The sequence below is a fragment of the Felis catus genome, chromosome D3, assembly GCF_018350175.1.
Source record: "Felis catus isolate Fca126 chromosome D3, F.catus_Fca126_mat1.0, whole genome shotgun sequence".
NCBI classification, from domain to species: Eukaryota; Metazoa; Chordata; class Mammalia; order Carnivora; family Felidae; genus Felis; species Felis catus.
In genome coordinates this window covers 35,283,323-35,297,661 of record NC_058379.1, presented here as the reverse complement: position 1 = coordinate 35,297,661, position 14,339 = coordinate 35,283,323, and the positions used below count along the sequence as shown (strand labels likewise).

At 36.9% G+C, this 14,339-nt stretch overlaps 1 protein-coding gene across 1 annotated transcript in view; it reads left to right on the top strand.

Annotated features, from left to right (window-relative positions):
• Positions 1–10,416, top strand: part of NDUFV2 (NADH:ubiquinone oxidoreductase core subunit V2) — a 31,363-nt gene extending 20,947 nt beyond the window's left edge. The window contains exons 6-8 of the mRNA XM_003995021.6: positions 1,663–1,772; positions 5,785–5,861; positions 10,261–10,416. Coding sequence (XP_003995070.1) covers positions 1,663–1,772; positions 5,785–5,861; positions 10,261–10,354 — 281 coding nt within the window. The 3' untranslated portion in view covers positions 10,355–10,416. The remainder of the gene's footprint in view (positions 1–1,662; positions 1,773–5,784; positions 5,862–10,260) is intronic.
• The last annotated feature ends 3,923 nt before the right edge of the window (positions 10,417–14,339 follow it).

Sequence of the window (14,339 nt, the reverse complement as noted above, 5' to 3'; positions counted from 1 at the left end):
GGGCATTTTTCCATACAAAACTGCCATTGCTGCATTAATAACTGAAAATCAAAGGAAGTAAAAGGATGTATACTTTTATCTTGTTACTGAATATAAAGTAACAGTTTAGTTACTTTAGTTGGGTTGTATTGAAGTATGTAACACAGAAAGCTGAAGTCTGCTCAAAATCCCACCCTCTAATGTACAAATTCTAATGTACAAATTCTTTTTTTTAACGTTCATTTATTTTTTTGAGACAGAGAGAGACAGAGCATGGACAGGGGAGGGGCAGAGAGAGAGGGAGACACAGAATCTAAAACAGGCTCCAGGCTCTGAGCTGTCAGCACAGAGCCCGATGCGGGGCTCGAACTCACGGACCGTGAGATCATGACCTGAGCCGAAGTCGGACGCTTAACCGACCAAGCCACCCAGGCGCCCCTCTAATGTACAAATTCTGATAATAGTTGTGTATATTAGTTTTGTGTATATTAGATTTTGTATAGATTATAGATTATCTATAATCTAATATACACAATCTAAATCTAATATACACAATTATAGATTGTGTATATTAGATTGTGTATATTAGTTGTGTATATTAGATTTTGTTTTACTTATTTTCATTATTAAAAACATAAATATGTCTTTGTCTTTTGTACTTTATTTTGGCTATAACATATGTATGTCTGCCTCATTTCTCTATTATAAGTTATTCTGCAATTACTTTCATGCATACATATCTTTGCATACTTGTCCTATTATATATACTGAGGTTGTTTACAAGAAGTAGAATTGCTGGGTCAGATTTTACTATATTTTGCCAAAATGCCTTCCCTAAAGATATGAGAGTACCTGTTTTCCTTTTAGGTTTTTTTTTGTTTTTGTTTTTGTTTTGAGACAGAGAGAGACAGAGCATGAGTGGGGAGGGGCAGAGAGAGAGGGAGACACAGAATCTGAAGCAGTCTCCAGGCTCTGAGCTGTCAGCACAAAGCCCGACGCAGGGCTCGAACTCACGAACTGTGAGATCATGACTTGAGCCGAAGTCGGATGCTCAACCAACTGAGCCACCCAGGTGCCCCTCCTTTTAGTTTTAACGGTCTTTGACATTAGCAATTTTCTGAGTCTTTGCCAATCTGACAGTGTGACTGATTTTAGTAGGTTAATTATCACAGTCAAAATGAAAATAATATATTCTGATACTCTGCTGTATAACAACAGACAGTAGAGATGAGTCCCCTGAAATTTGATTGTTTTTAAAGGAACAAGTCCATTTAAATCCTTGAATGTTCTGGGGCGCCTGCATGGCCCCGTCAATTAAGCATCCAATATCCGCTCAGGTCATGATCTCCTGGTTCATGAGTTTGAGCCCTCTTGTATCAGGCTCTGTGGTAACAGCTCGCTGGAAGCCTGTAGCCTGCTTCCTGCTTCAGATTCTGTCTCCCTCTCTTTCTTCACTTCCCCCAGTCATACTCTGTCTCAAAAATAGACATTATAAAAAAGATAAAAAAAAAAAAAAGAAATCCTTGCATATTCTAGTATAATTATATAGAGTTGTTTTAAGAAACTTAATGTTCTTAAATACTTTTTGTATGCTGCTGTAATTTGTTGTTGTTGTTGTTTTATTAAGCTATATTGCTATTAAAGTGTAACCTGGTCCTTAACAGCAATCATTTATATTTTTAGGAATAAAGGTTGGGGAGACGACACCTGATAAACTTTTCACTCTTATAGAGGTGGAATGTTTAGGGGCCTGTGTAAATGCACCAATGGTTCAAATAAATGACAACTACTATGTAAGTATTCCATTTAATATAAATTAACGTTGTATGATACCATATTTTAAATTTTAAGTATTTGATTTCCTATCCTGTGGATATTATTTTCTGAATTATTCATTTAGAAGAAACTGGTGGCATAATTATCCAGAAGGGTTTTTTTTTTTTTCTTTTTTTCCAAGTTTATTAAAAAGCAAAGAATAGAGGAGGCGCCTGGGTGGCTCAGTCAGTTAAGCGTCCAACTCGATTTCGGCTCAGGTAATGAGTCTCACACCAGGCAGAGCTTGGGATTCTCTCTTTCCCTTTCTTTCTGCCCCTCACCCACTCACACACTCTCTCTTTCTCAAAATAACATGAAAAAAAACACATCTTAAAAAAAAAGCAAAGAGGGGCGCCTGGGTGGCGCAGTCGGTTAAGTGTCCGACTTCAGCCAGGTCAAGATCTCGCGGTCCGTGAGTTCGAGCCCCGCGTCAGGCTCTGGGCTGATGGCTCAGAGCCTGGAGCCTGTTTCCGATTCTGTGTCTCCCTCTCTCTCTGCCCCTCCCCCGTTCATGCGCTGTCTCTCTCTGTCCCAAAAATAAATAAACGTTGAAAAAAAAATTTAAAAAAAAAAAAAAAAAAAAAAAAAAAAAAGCAAAGACTAGAAAAACTTTGCACAAAATATGTCTGTTTTAACTTCCACATTGTTGTCTACTAGAAGGTTCTTAAAAATTATTATTTTTAAACATTTTTGCATTTAACTCTAGGAGAGAATGCCAAATTTTAAAAAATTATAAATTATGAAAAAAAATTTACATAGAAATACAGAAAATAACCACCAAAACATAACATAATATTTTACCACTCTAATATTAGGTACTATTATTTTTATCCTCATCATTATTATTTGTAGAAATAAGTTCCAGATGCAGATAAGCCACTCCTAAGCCCCCCAAATCCTATATTCCCTTTCATTCTGAGGTAACCAGTACCATAAATTGTGTATATTTTTCCTGTACATGTTTTTAAACTGTTTGAGTAATGTATCCAGCCATACTAATGTATAATACTATATTGCTTTTTTTTTTTTAATTTTTAAAAATGTTTTATTTATTTTTGAAAGAGAAAGAGTGAGCGAGCAAGCAGGTGAGGGGCAGAGAGAGAAGGAGACACAGAATCCGAAGCAGGCTCCAGGCTCTGAGCTGTCAGCACAAAGCCCAGCGTGGGGCTCAAGCTCACAAACTGTGAGATCATGACCTGAGCCGAAGTTGGACACTTAACCGACTGAGCCACCCAGGCGGCCCAATACTATATTGCTTTTTAAAAATTTTACAGAAATGGTGTCAGACCTCTAAGTACTGCTTTAGCTGGATCTCACAAGTTTTGATAAGTAATATTTTTATTATTTAGTTCTAAATATTTTAAAATATATGTTCTGATTTCTTCTTTGGCCTGTGTCTTTTAGAAATACAGTATTTATCTCCATGTGGAATTTTCTAGTTACCTTTTTAAAAGATTGCTTGCTATCTAATTATATTTAATGGTTTTCATACATAATATTTTGTTAGTTCCTACTTCTTAGAAACTTGTTAATGGGAATTCTTTTAGTCCTGCACTGAGTGAGTATGGATTCTTCAAGAAGGTATTTGCCTTGGTTTTCTCTTGCTCCTAGAAATTCTACTATTGCAAAAGAAAGCTCTTCTGTATACCCTCCACTATTACCCAAAGTGTAAGGTTCTAGACTAGGAGTTCTTCTTGAGAGACAGTTTAATTTCTAGTTTACCCTTGAGGGAATAGCTTTTTAGGGTCTTAACTTTGTGTGGTTGACATGTCTCTTGTGGCTTGGGGCTTTGTCTCTTGCCCCTCTGGACTGTGAAACCCTGAAGCCAAGTTTGCTTGGTGTTCCACTTGGCTGCCTGGGTTTTCACTGAGTTTTTGGCTCTGGGTATTTCTTTCTTGTCAGCATATTGATGACATTTACAATTTTTTGTTTTTTTAATTTTATCTAGCATTTTTAGTTGTTACATTTGGGGGGATGGGTCATTCAGGATAGCTAATCTGCTATAGTCCCTGCAATAGAAATCTACAATTTTATTTTTTAATGGAGATAAAATTTGTTTAGATTTTTAGAGTGGTCTCATTCTCTATTGTGATTTTCTTCATTTTAATGATCAGAGATTCAAATTTCTTACCTTCTTTATCCCCTATACTTAAAAAAAGTCATTGGAGTGCCTGGCTGGCTCAGTCAGAAGAGTGTGTGACTCCGGCTCTCAAAGTCGTGAATTTGAGCCCCACATGGGGTGTGGAGATAGATTATTTAAATAAATAAAACTTAAAGTCCTTTAAAAATATGGCAACAGTTTTTCCTTCTCCCACATTTCTGTAATTTACTTAAAATAAAGAGGATCTTGATTTGCAGGAATCAGTCAAGGCTTTGTGTGAAGCACTCTAAGTTTAAATATAATAGCCTGTGGGTTTATCCAAAAGATAAAGATTCTTTCACTTAGTAGTGGTATGGTCTTTGGCAAGATAAATTCTTTTTTTTTTTTTTTTTTTTTTTTTTTAATTTTAAGTAGACTGCATACCTGACGTGGGGCTTGAAGTCATGACCCTGAGATCAAGAGCTGCATGCTTTGGGTAGCTATGTTGGTTAAGTGTCTGACTCTTGGTTTCGGCTAAGGTCATGATCTTACCATTGGTGGGTTCAAGCTGATAGCATGGAGACTGCTTGGTATTCTCTCTCTCCCTCTCTTTCTGCCCCTCCCCCACTCTTTCTCTCAAAAATAAATAAACAAAATAAAACAAAAAAATAACTGTAGGCTCTACCAACTGAGCCAGCCAGGTGCCCCCAGGGCAGTTAACTTTTCTGGAACTCATTTGACTAGTGGATAAAATGAAATAGTCACATAAACTTTGATTGGCTCCTGCTTAGGAAAAAAAACAGCTGTGAAGTACATTTTGAGGATAGTTGGGTAGATTCTCAATATGGATTTGACATTTGATTAAAGAATTATTGTCAGGTGTGGTGACATTGTGTTATTTAGAAGATGTTCTTATTCTTAGATTCTTAGATGTCTGCTGAAGAGTGAAATGCCATCATGTGTGCAATTGCTTTCAAAATGGTGCAGCGCAAGGGTGCCTGGGTGGCTCAGTCAGTTAAGCATCAGACTCTTGGTGTTGGCTTAGGTCATTATCTCACAGTTTGTAGGTTCGAGCCCCCCTTCAGGCTCTATGCTGACAGCTTAGAGCCTGGAGTCTGCTTGGGATTCTGTTTTTCCCTCTCTCTCTCTCTTTCTCCTTTCTTTCTCTCTCTTTTTCTCTCTCTCTGCCTCTCCCCCCCCCCCCCCCCACTTGCTCACACTTGCAGGCTCTCCTTCTCTCAAAATAAACATTAAAAAAAAATTTTTTTTAATGCCATCTTTAAAAAAAACCAAACACCTCAAAATGGTGCAACCCACAGCAGGCGGGGGGGGGGGGGCAGGTTATGTGCATTAAAATGCAAATATGACAAATTAAAAATTGTTGAATATAGGTGGTAAGAATATGGGTATTCATGTATAGTTTTCAAATTTTCATAATAAATAGTTGGGGGACATAAAATCATTAGATGAGTTAAAGATTCCTTCTGGCTTTGAAGTTTTGAACATTTGTTGAACCCTAAGCAATTTGAAAGCAGTGTTTTATTTTTATAAAAGTTTAATCATTGAACAAATATTAAAGAACTTCGATGTGGCTGGGCACTAGAGATGCAGTATTACTGAATCATGATTTCTCCAGCACAGTGTCATAAAACATTTTCCTAAGTAATTAAACAGTTTTCCAGGGGGATGGTGGGGGGGTGGTGGGAATGGGAGTACAGTTTAGGCATTTCTCTTTAATCTTTCCCATTCTGTTTTGAGCGTCTTTTGGTTAAACCTAGGGTATAGCTAGGTTTATGGGCATAAGTGTCTATGTGTTTTAATTGTATTTGTTATTTTATTATTTAAAATTTACACAGATTTCAGTAGTAGGAAATAATTTTAATATGACTTTTATTTATTTATTTTTTTAGGAGGATCTGACACCTAAGGATATTGAAGAAATTATTGACGAGCTCAAAGCTGGCAAAATTCCAAAACCTGGGCCAAGGTATGCTTTTATTTCTATAAAATAAATTTTAATGGCTTAACCTAATGTAAACTTCATTTTAAAATTTTATTCCATGTGTTCATAGGAGTTGTCAGGTGCTTTGGATAGTATCAAAACCAACTTGTCATCTAAAACAAGTTTTGTTTTTTTTCCCCCCCTCTAAAACCCTATCAGATAATCCTCTGGTATCTACTTGAATATTTAGAGAGAAGGGAAATTTACTAACAAATAGAAATCTATTCCATTGTATCAGAAAACAAACTTTTCTTTTCCTTCCTCAAGTTAATTTCTTGCATATATAGTATGATGAAAGAGACTGCAGTGATAGTAATAACCAAAATATAGTTATTCTTTAAATTGACCAAAGCTGGCTAGTTCTTTTTTTATTAGTATTTTTATAATAAAGCTCTCTGCTCAGATACATAAAACAGGTGCTCATTGTGAGTCATTGAGTAACCAGAACAATTAAACTGGTTCAACAGTACCTGATTTTGGAGTACCATTACCAGGTCTGCCCTAGCCAAAATCAATAAAAGATTCAGGTCTATAAGTGGTTTGGAACTGCTTTTTTATATTTTTAGTAAATGATCGCTAGAAAGGAAATATTAAACTGATGGTAAGACAATATTTTGACATTAGTTAAATTTTTGTGCTAAGATTGTTATTTTCATTTTTCTTAAAAATTTTTTTAATGTTTATTCATTTTTGAGAGAAAGAGTGTGAGAGTCAGGGAGGCGCAGAGAGAGAGGGAGACATAGGATCTGAAGCAGGCTCTGGGCTCTGAGCTGTCAGCATAGAGCCCAACGTGGGGCTTGCACCCACAAACTGCGAGATCATGACCTGAGATGAGGTCGGATGCCACCCACGCGCTCTGTTATTTTCATTTTTCTTAAGTACTGAAAATAACTTCTAAACCTGCTCTCAATTATTAATTACTAATTAAGATGGGGTGCCAGGTGGCTCAATTGATTAAGCATTCGACTTCGGTTCAGGTCATGGTTTCACAGTCTGTGAGTTTGAGCCCTGCGTTGGGCTCTGTGCACACAGCTCAAGAGATGAGCCTGCTCCACATCCTGTGTCCCCCCCCCCCGCCCCTCCCCCACTTGCACTCTGTTTCTCTCTCTCTCTATCAAAAATAAATAAAAAATTTTAAAAAATAGGAAAAAAAATTACTAATTAAGAGATAGAAGTTGTTTTTTGGTATGGGTTAGCTAAAATTAATTTTAAATCCAGGGCGCCTGGGTGGCTCAGTCGGTTAAGCATCCGACTTCAGCTTAGGTTATGATCGCGCAGTTTGTGAGTTCGAACCCCGCATCGATCGGGCTCTGCTGACAGCTTGGAGCCTGGAGCCTACTTCAGATTCTGTTTCTCCCTCTTTCTCTGGCCCTTCCCCTCTTGAGCTCTGTCTGTCTGTCTCTCTCTCTCTCTCAAAAATAAATAAACATTAAAAAAAAATTTTAATAAAATTAATTTTAAGTCCAATTTGAATTCTTCATAGTTTTCTAAAGATATCTTAAAATTTGCAGAATTCTATGGGATGCAGATATTATGAGATGTAAAAATATATAGGTAGGCCACAATGCATATATAAAAAAGCATAGGTCATTGCTGACGGATAAGTCTAGAATGTAAAGTCATTTTTGTTTTAAAAAAATTTTTTTAATGTTTTTATTTATTTTTGAAACAGAAAGAGACAGAGCATGAGTGGGGAGGGGCAGAGAGAGAGGGAGACACAGAATCCGAAGCAGGCTTCAGGTTCTGAGCTGTCAGCACAGAGCCTGACCTGGGGCCCGAATTCACGGACTGTGAGATCATGACCTGAGCTGAAGTTGGACGCTTAACTGACTGAGCCACCCAGGCGCCCCCATTTTTGTTGTTTTATACCAAAAGTAGTGGGCATTGGTGGATATATCTCAGCATTATTAAAAAGATAAGCATTAAACTTTCATTAAGTACCTTTTCTTTAAAAAGTACCTTTTTAAAAAAAATGTTTATTTTTGAGAGAGAGAGAGAGAGAGAGAGAGCACAAGCGGGGGAGGGGCAGAGAGAAAGGGAGACAGAGGATCCCAAGCAGGTCCCAGGCTGACAGCAGAGAGCCTGATGTGGGGCTCAAACCCACAACTTGAGGTGAAGTTGGACACTAAAGCAGCTGAGCCATCCAGGAGCCCCTAAAAAGTACTTTTAAGCCATAAACAATGTACAGAAAGGTCAAGTTTTCTAGAAGATAAATGAGTTTAAAATGATGAATTACAAATCGTGTTGGGATGGCTGAAAAACCAGATTTACCTTTTAAGTTGTAATGAGAACAAAGTAATTAATAGATGGCATTTTAAGTATAATGCATAAAGCAGATGTTTTTTATGAAGTGAAAGCCCTAGTGTAAATCGTGAATGGAAGGGCTAGATTGCTGCCTGTCTGGTGTTCTGAGGCATATTTACAGATAAAATGAGGGGAGAGATGAGATTAGTAGATTAAAGACAATTTGTGGGCTTTACCAGAGGTTGTAACAGCCTTTATAGCGGTTTTTTTTTGTGCATTTTGTGAAGGGTGAGGGAAGGAGAAAGTTGGCAGGTATAACAGACCATTGAAACCTTTTCTTCCCCCTTAAGTATGTCATAGGACTGTAATTTACGGAACAACTAGGAAAATGGACCAGATTACTCTTGAAATTACTTTCTTATATAAAAATCCATAATTTCTTGAAGAGTTCAGACAGTGTGCATGATTAATTCTCTCATTTATTGTTCTCAAAAACCTCAGTTTTTATAATCTTCCTAATTGGTCCTTTGTGTTGGTAAAGAAGGTAGATGAGCTTAAACCGTAGAGGGGACTTAGTAAAGGGAAGAAAGTTTTCCAGAATAATTATTTCATTGGCAGTTAAAGAGCAGCAGGTATACCTGTGTTACTAGTTAACGTAAAAAATTTACAAAGCCAAATACTGTTTTTTATTAAAGTTTGATCTCATTTTGCCACTTACCCTACATTAGTTTTAGGTTCTGTCAGTTCACAGTGACGTTTTGTTTTTATGTTTATTTATTTATTTTGAGAGAGAGGCACGAGTGGGGGAAGGGCAGAGGGAGAGGGAGAGAGAGAATCCCAAGCTGGTTCTGTGCACTGTCAGCAGAGAGACCAACATGGGGCCCGATCTCATGAACTGTGAGATTATGACCTGAGCCTAAATCAAGAATTGAACACTTAACTGGCTGAGCCACTCACACGACCCAATAGTGACTGTTTTTTTATCTCATTTTCACAGTGAACTTGTAATGCAAATAATACTTAATTTCTGACTTTGTAGGCACTCTTCATTACAATATACTACTTAGTTACTTGCACTGTGTAATGTAATATCTTAAAAGATCATAACATTATTAACGTGGTATCATTGTCCTGTCCCCTGAACAAAAAATAATTTCCTGTGGCTGTAAAAAGACCCTTGTAAGATTGATGACAGAATTTAAAGGGCAAAGCAAGGAGTAAAAAGATATAAATTGAACAGTCCTTTAGCTAAAATATATGGCAGGAACAAGGTAAATTAACAAAGCTAGGGAATAGGAAGGGTGAAGTAGGAGGAGGTGCTGAGCTGGGCTCTAGCAATGGAGGTCAGACAGGGGCAGAGTTGAGTGATTACTTAGGAAAGTATGTGTGGGGGTGAAAAAAAGACAGGTTCTTCTACCTCTGTGCTGCATTAAGGACCTGTTCTTGTTTTCTTTGTGGCTGTGGTAGCCACCCTAGTCTGGAACCTGTTTTTGAAAAGTTACTACTACTGATAGAGCTTTTAAAAACATGAATAGAAATATACTTTGTTTTCACTGCCCCTAAAGGATACCCTCCTAAATCTTCAGATTCCCATTTCCTTCCAATTCCTCTGTTGACTTCCAAACATATGTATAAATTTGTTTTCCCTTCTGTTCACTATGGTAGATCTCAATTTAAAATAAAATTCAGTTTAAATAAAATTCAAATATAAAAAGAATAAAATGTCCTCTGGGTTTGTTATGTTGCAGTTCTTAGCTCTGATCCTTGGGCAGATGCTGATCTCCTCTAAGCCTTGGTTTCTATATCTGTAAAATAAGGCCAGTATCATTTGACTCATGGCATTGTTCTAAAGATTAAATGAGCTAATAATATATGTACGCTCTTCAATAAATGGGAACTACTAGTAACGTGTTACTTTTATATCTTTCATATTTATGGTGAGTTTTGGATATGTCCATTTTCATACTTAAGTTTAGAAAATCTTGCAGCAGTTGAAATGTTTGAATTAAATAATCCATGCTAATTCTTGGGTGAAAAATAGTTACCTAACTGGGCTTTGTAAAGTAACAGTTATTTTCTTAAGTAAAGATTTATAAATGGTAGTTATTAATAGTCAACTTAATGTTACTTTTCTTTTCAGGAGTGGACGCTTCTCTTGTGAGCCAGCTGGAGGTCTTACCTCTTTGACTGAACCACCCAAAGGACCTGGCTTTGGTGTGCAAGCAGGACTTTAATTTATATTCAACTGTAAATATGTTCCAGGAGGAATAAAACATGAATCTTCTATCTACATAAACTTTTTATATTATTTGTTCATTTCATTCATGGTGTATACCTAGCAACTGGCTGCTATGAGTGTCATGTTAATACTTAGTACCATTTTAAAGTCTTTTGCTATCTGTGGCTAACTCTAAAGACAGTATCACATAATCTAGTTAACAGTCATTCCAGTATTTCCATTTTCAAATGCCAGGTCACTTTTATCAATAATATTAGGTTATTGTGAATTTCACATATATTTTGCTTTTTCATCTTTAGCTATAGCCAAGTTTTAAAATGGTTGTTCTACAGAAAACATTTTTATATTTACAGCATACAGTTTTTACTGTATTTCCAACTGGTAAGTGACACCTCAAGCAGACTGTAGGTGTAAGGAGGATAAAGTAGTTGTCTCTAGAAGTACTGTTTATCATTTTTATAAAAGGAAGGTAGAAAATACTTTGATATTATTGTATACTGCACATACAGTCTGAGTTGGAAAGAGCAGTCAATAAACAAAATAGACTCTGGTTGAATGCATATTTCAACGTAGAACAAAGGATAAAACCTTTTGTGTATTATTATATCCAGTTCAAGAAACTAGCTATTGTACATTAGTTGCAAGTTGAAAAAAAATGTTTATAGCTTGTTTCAGAATTTCTCAAAGTCATTGTTTGGCTGCTCTTATGACAGATTAATCAGTCACTAATAGTAATTATGATGCTTTAAAATATCATTATTTTCAAGAAGATCTTTAAAAATTTGTTTTTATTTTTATCTGAGAGGGTAAACAATAACAGTAGTTACACAAGTGGCATAGAAAGGTAACACAATGAAAATACCTCTCTTCTATCCTCTTGATTTTCTACTGACTTTTGTAAAAATGCCTTCTATGTTGACATTTTTTGTTTTGTTTTGTTTTTACTCGGAAAAAAGTTAGGAGTGGGGAAGCTTCAGATACTGGGTGAAAAAAAGACATATTAAGGATATGCACTGATGATCAATTTTTATGTAATATTTTGGAACTAGAAAATTAACTTTCAGTCATTATAATTACAGACATAATATTATACCATTATCAAAACATATTCTGTAGTTCTTACATCATCAGTTACATTGTATTGTATCAGTATATATTAGGATTTTGAGTCTTAATCTTTTTGCCTATTTCTCTTAAAAATTGTATCAATTTTAATACAAGAATACCGGTTTAAATGATAGTTTCCTGATTAGCTTTTAAAAACACCTGCCAGGTAAAATTTTATTACGGTAATCCAACATGGTTTCAAAATGTATATGAACACACTGATTAAAATTTCCTTGCCAGTTTTCAGAGATGACTGCTGTATCCTGGCCTATTTCTCAAACCTGTAGGGAGAGTTAGGCATCATTTGTGTGTTTACTATCACTTGCTCCCTCATTTCCTCTTCTCAGTTCCTAGCTCTGCTTTTTTTAAAAAAGGGTATTTGAGGAGGAAATCTTACTATTGTTTAATAATAAGAATAAATCAATGTATCATTCTCCCTAATGACAAAGGATCTATTACCAGTTTTTTTGTAGCAACTACTGAAAGTTGGTAGTGAAAGCTACTGATTGCTCAGAATTACTTGCTGTAACTGGATGGGGTCACTGCTCCAGAAAATCCTACAGCACATAATAACAGTTATGTAAGAGTTTTCACTGCAAAGGTATTACATATAGACTAAGTCATATGATAAGCTATGATCTGAGATTATACTTTTATTACATTCATCTTCCTGAAATATGGCAGGAGTTTTTGAATGATCTGATATATCTGGATGTAATGTAGCAAAACATAAAGATAGTTGATTCTAAAGTTGTGAAGAACTAAGTACGTTGGTGGGAAGGTAAATTTTGCAGAATGGCTTCTGATACAGATACCAAATACAGTTGACTCTTGAACAGTGCGAGGGAGTGGAAGGAAGTTGGAGCACCAACCCACCTCTCTCCAAATTGAAAATCCTCATGTAATTTTTGACTCCCCCAAAACTTAATAGCCTACTGTTGGGTGGTAACATAGTTGACTAACACATATTTTCTATGTTATATGTGTTATATATACTGTATTATAAAGTTACAGAAAAGGTTAAAAATAAAATACATTTTAATACGGAACTTCTCAAAAAAAGTTCTATATGAGTAGACCCATTCAGTTCAAACCCATGTTGTTCGAGAGTCAACTGTGGAGAGCCTGGGTGGCTCAGTGGGTTAAGCATCTGACTCTTGGTTCATGATCTCACGATTTGGTTGGGTGGGTTGGGCCCCCCAGCAGGCTCCGTGTTGACAGTCCCTCTGCCCCTTCCCCATGCGTGGTGTGTGTGTCTCTCTCTCTCTCTGTCAAATAAACTTAAAAAAAAAAAAAAAAGTCAATTGTATGCACACTTTAAGTGCCTGCTTAACTTTGGCTAAGACTGAGGTTCAATGCTTGCAGTCCTTGACTGTTTGGTCCTATTCGGAAAATAGGTATTTTACCCATTTGCTGAAGATGGATTCCAGGACTTGAGCCAACAAAAGACAGGGATATACAATTAAAAGTCTTAATTAGCAGCTTACTAACCTACTAGCTTGTAGATACGGTTTTCTTCAGACTTTTCTTGAGACCATTATCCGTAATATCTATAATGATTATGTCTTGATTTACATTTCTAGTTTCACACTGAAAAGGAAAATAAGTTATAGCTAATATGTCATTTACCACGTATAAATAGGGGCTTCATTAAGAAATGTTTTTGCAGCTGAATTCTACAATGAGCTCTTCTACAGGTAGTGTCCCATCGAGTGTAGCCAATGCCTTATGAATCTTTCATATATTCAGTGATTTTAATAAGGTTGTACGTGTAGTTGCCACAAATTATGGTTAATTTGCTTGAGCAAATTAAAGATTAGCTACGTTTCAATTCTGAAGTGAGGCACTATAGAAACTGCTATAGAAATAGCAATTGCCATTACCATCAATACTAATGGACTTTCTTTGACAGTAAAATGAGAACTCAATGACTTGAAGAGATGGCAGAGTTGGTGAAATTTTTAGTGGATCTCTGTATTTCATGCCGTAAATAACGCATATTAAAGGTAACAGTATTCCACCTACAGCCATAAAGTGCTCTTTTACTATTCATATAGAACCTAATGTTTTATAGGTGGGAGAAATCAGGAACCTAGGAAGGGAAAAGTGCAAGTTTATGCTTTATATAATTTGTTGAGATTTAATGTTGTGTCAAGTCTAAAGTGTCAAAACTGTGATTAGTGACATAAACCTGTAACTCCATTAAGTCACAAATACGTGCTGTAGTTGTAAATGACAGCTTACTATGGCAAGGCCAATGTTAACAATGAGGACGGTGGTTTCCGTCCAATGCGTAAACCCCCTTTAGTGGTTAAAGGCATTCCTAAACTGTCGCAGATTAGCCTTGATGTAAATAAAAAGCGTCCAGAAGTTTAGTCAATAAAATGGTTTCCCTCTGATTATGTAACCCCCTTGGTGGTTAAACAGAGGCATGTACGAACCGTCGCAGACTAACCTCGATGTAAATAAAAAGCATCCGAAGTAAATTCCCGCTGCTGGTAAGCCAAGACCGTAAATTTTCCTCACGCACTCTACTCCAGTATCTGACTAGTTCCCCCTCAAATACTATCTCGGATATGGAGAAAGATACTTGTTTCTCTAAAATGGTTACTCGAAAGTGTGAATGGGAGAGAGTATATCCTGGGGTTCGCAATATCCCCGCTGCAGGTGCACATTAAGGTGCTTTCAAAACTGGCACTGGGGCCCCAGCTGGCGCAGGTGAGGGCGGGCGCGTCGCTGCCCGGCCGAACTCCGGCTAGCGTCCCCGTCCCGCGGGCTCCGACGCAGGTGCTGCCCAGCCGGCGCGCAAGCGCACTGCGGCGTGGACGTGGGCGCCCAGCCGCGCCCCGCGTCTCCGAACACGTTGGGGCTGG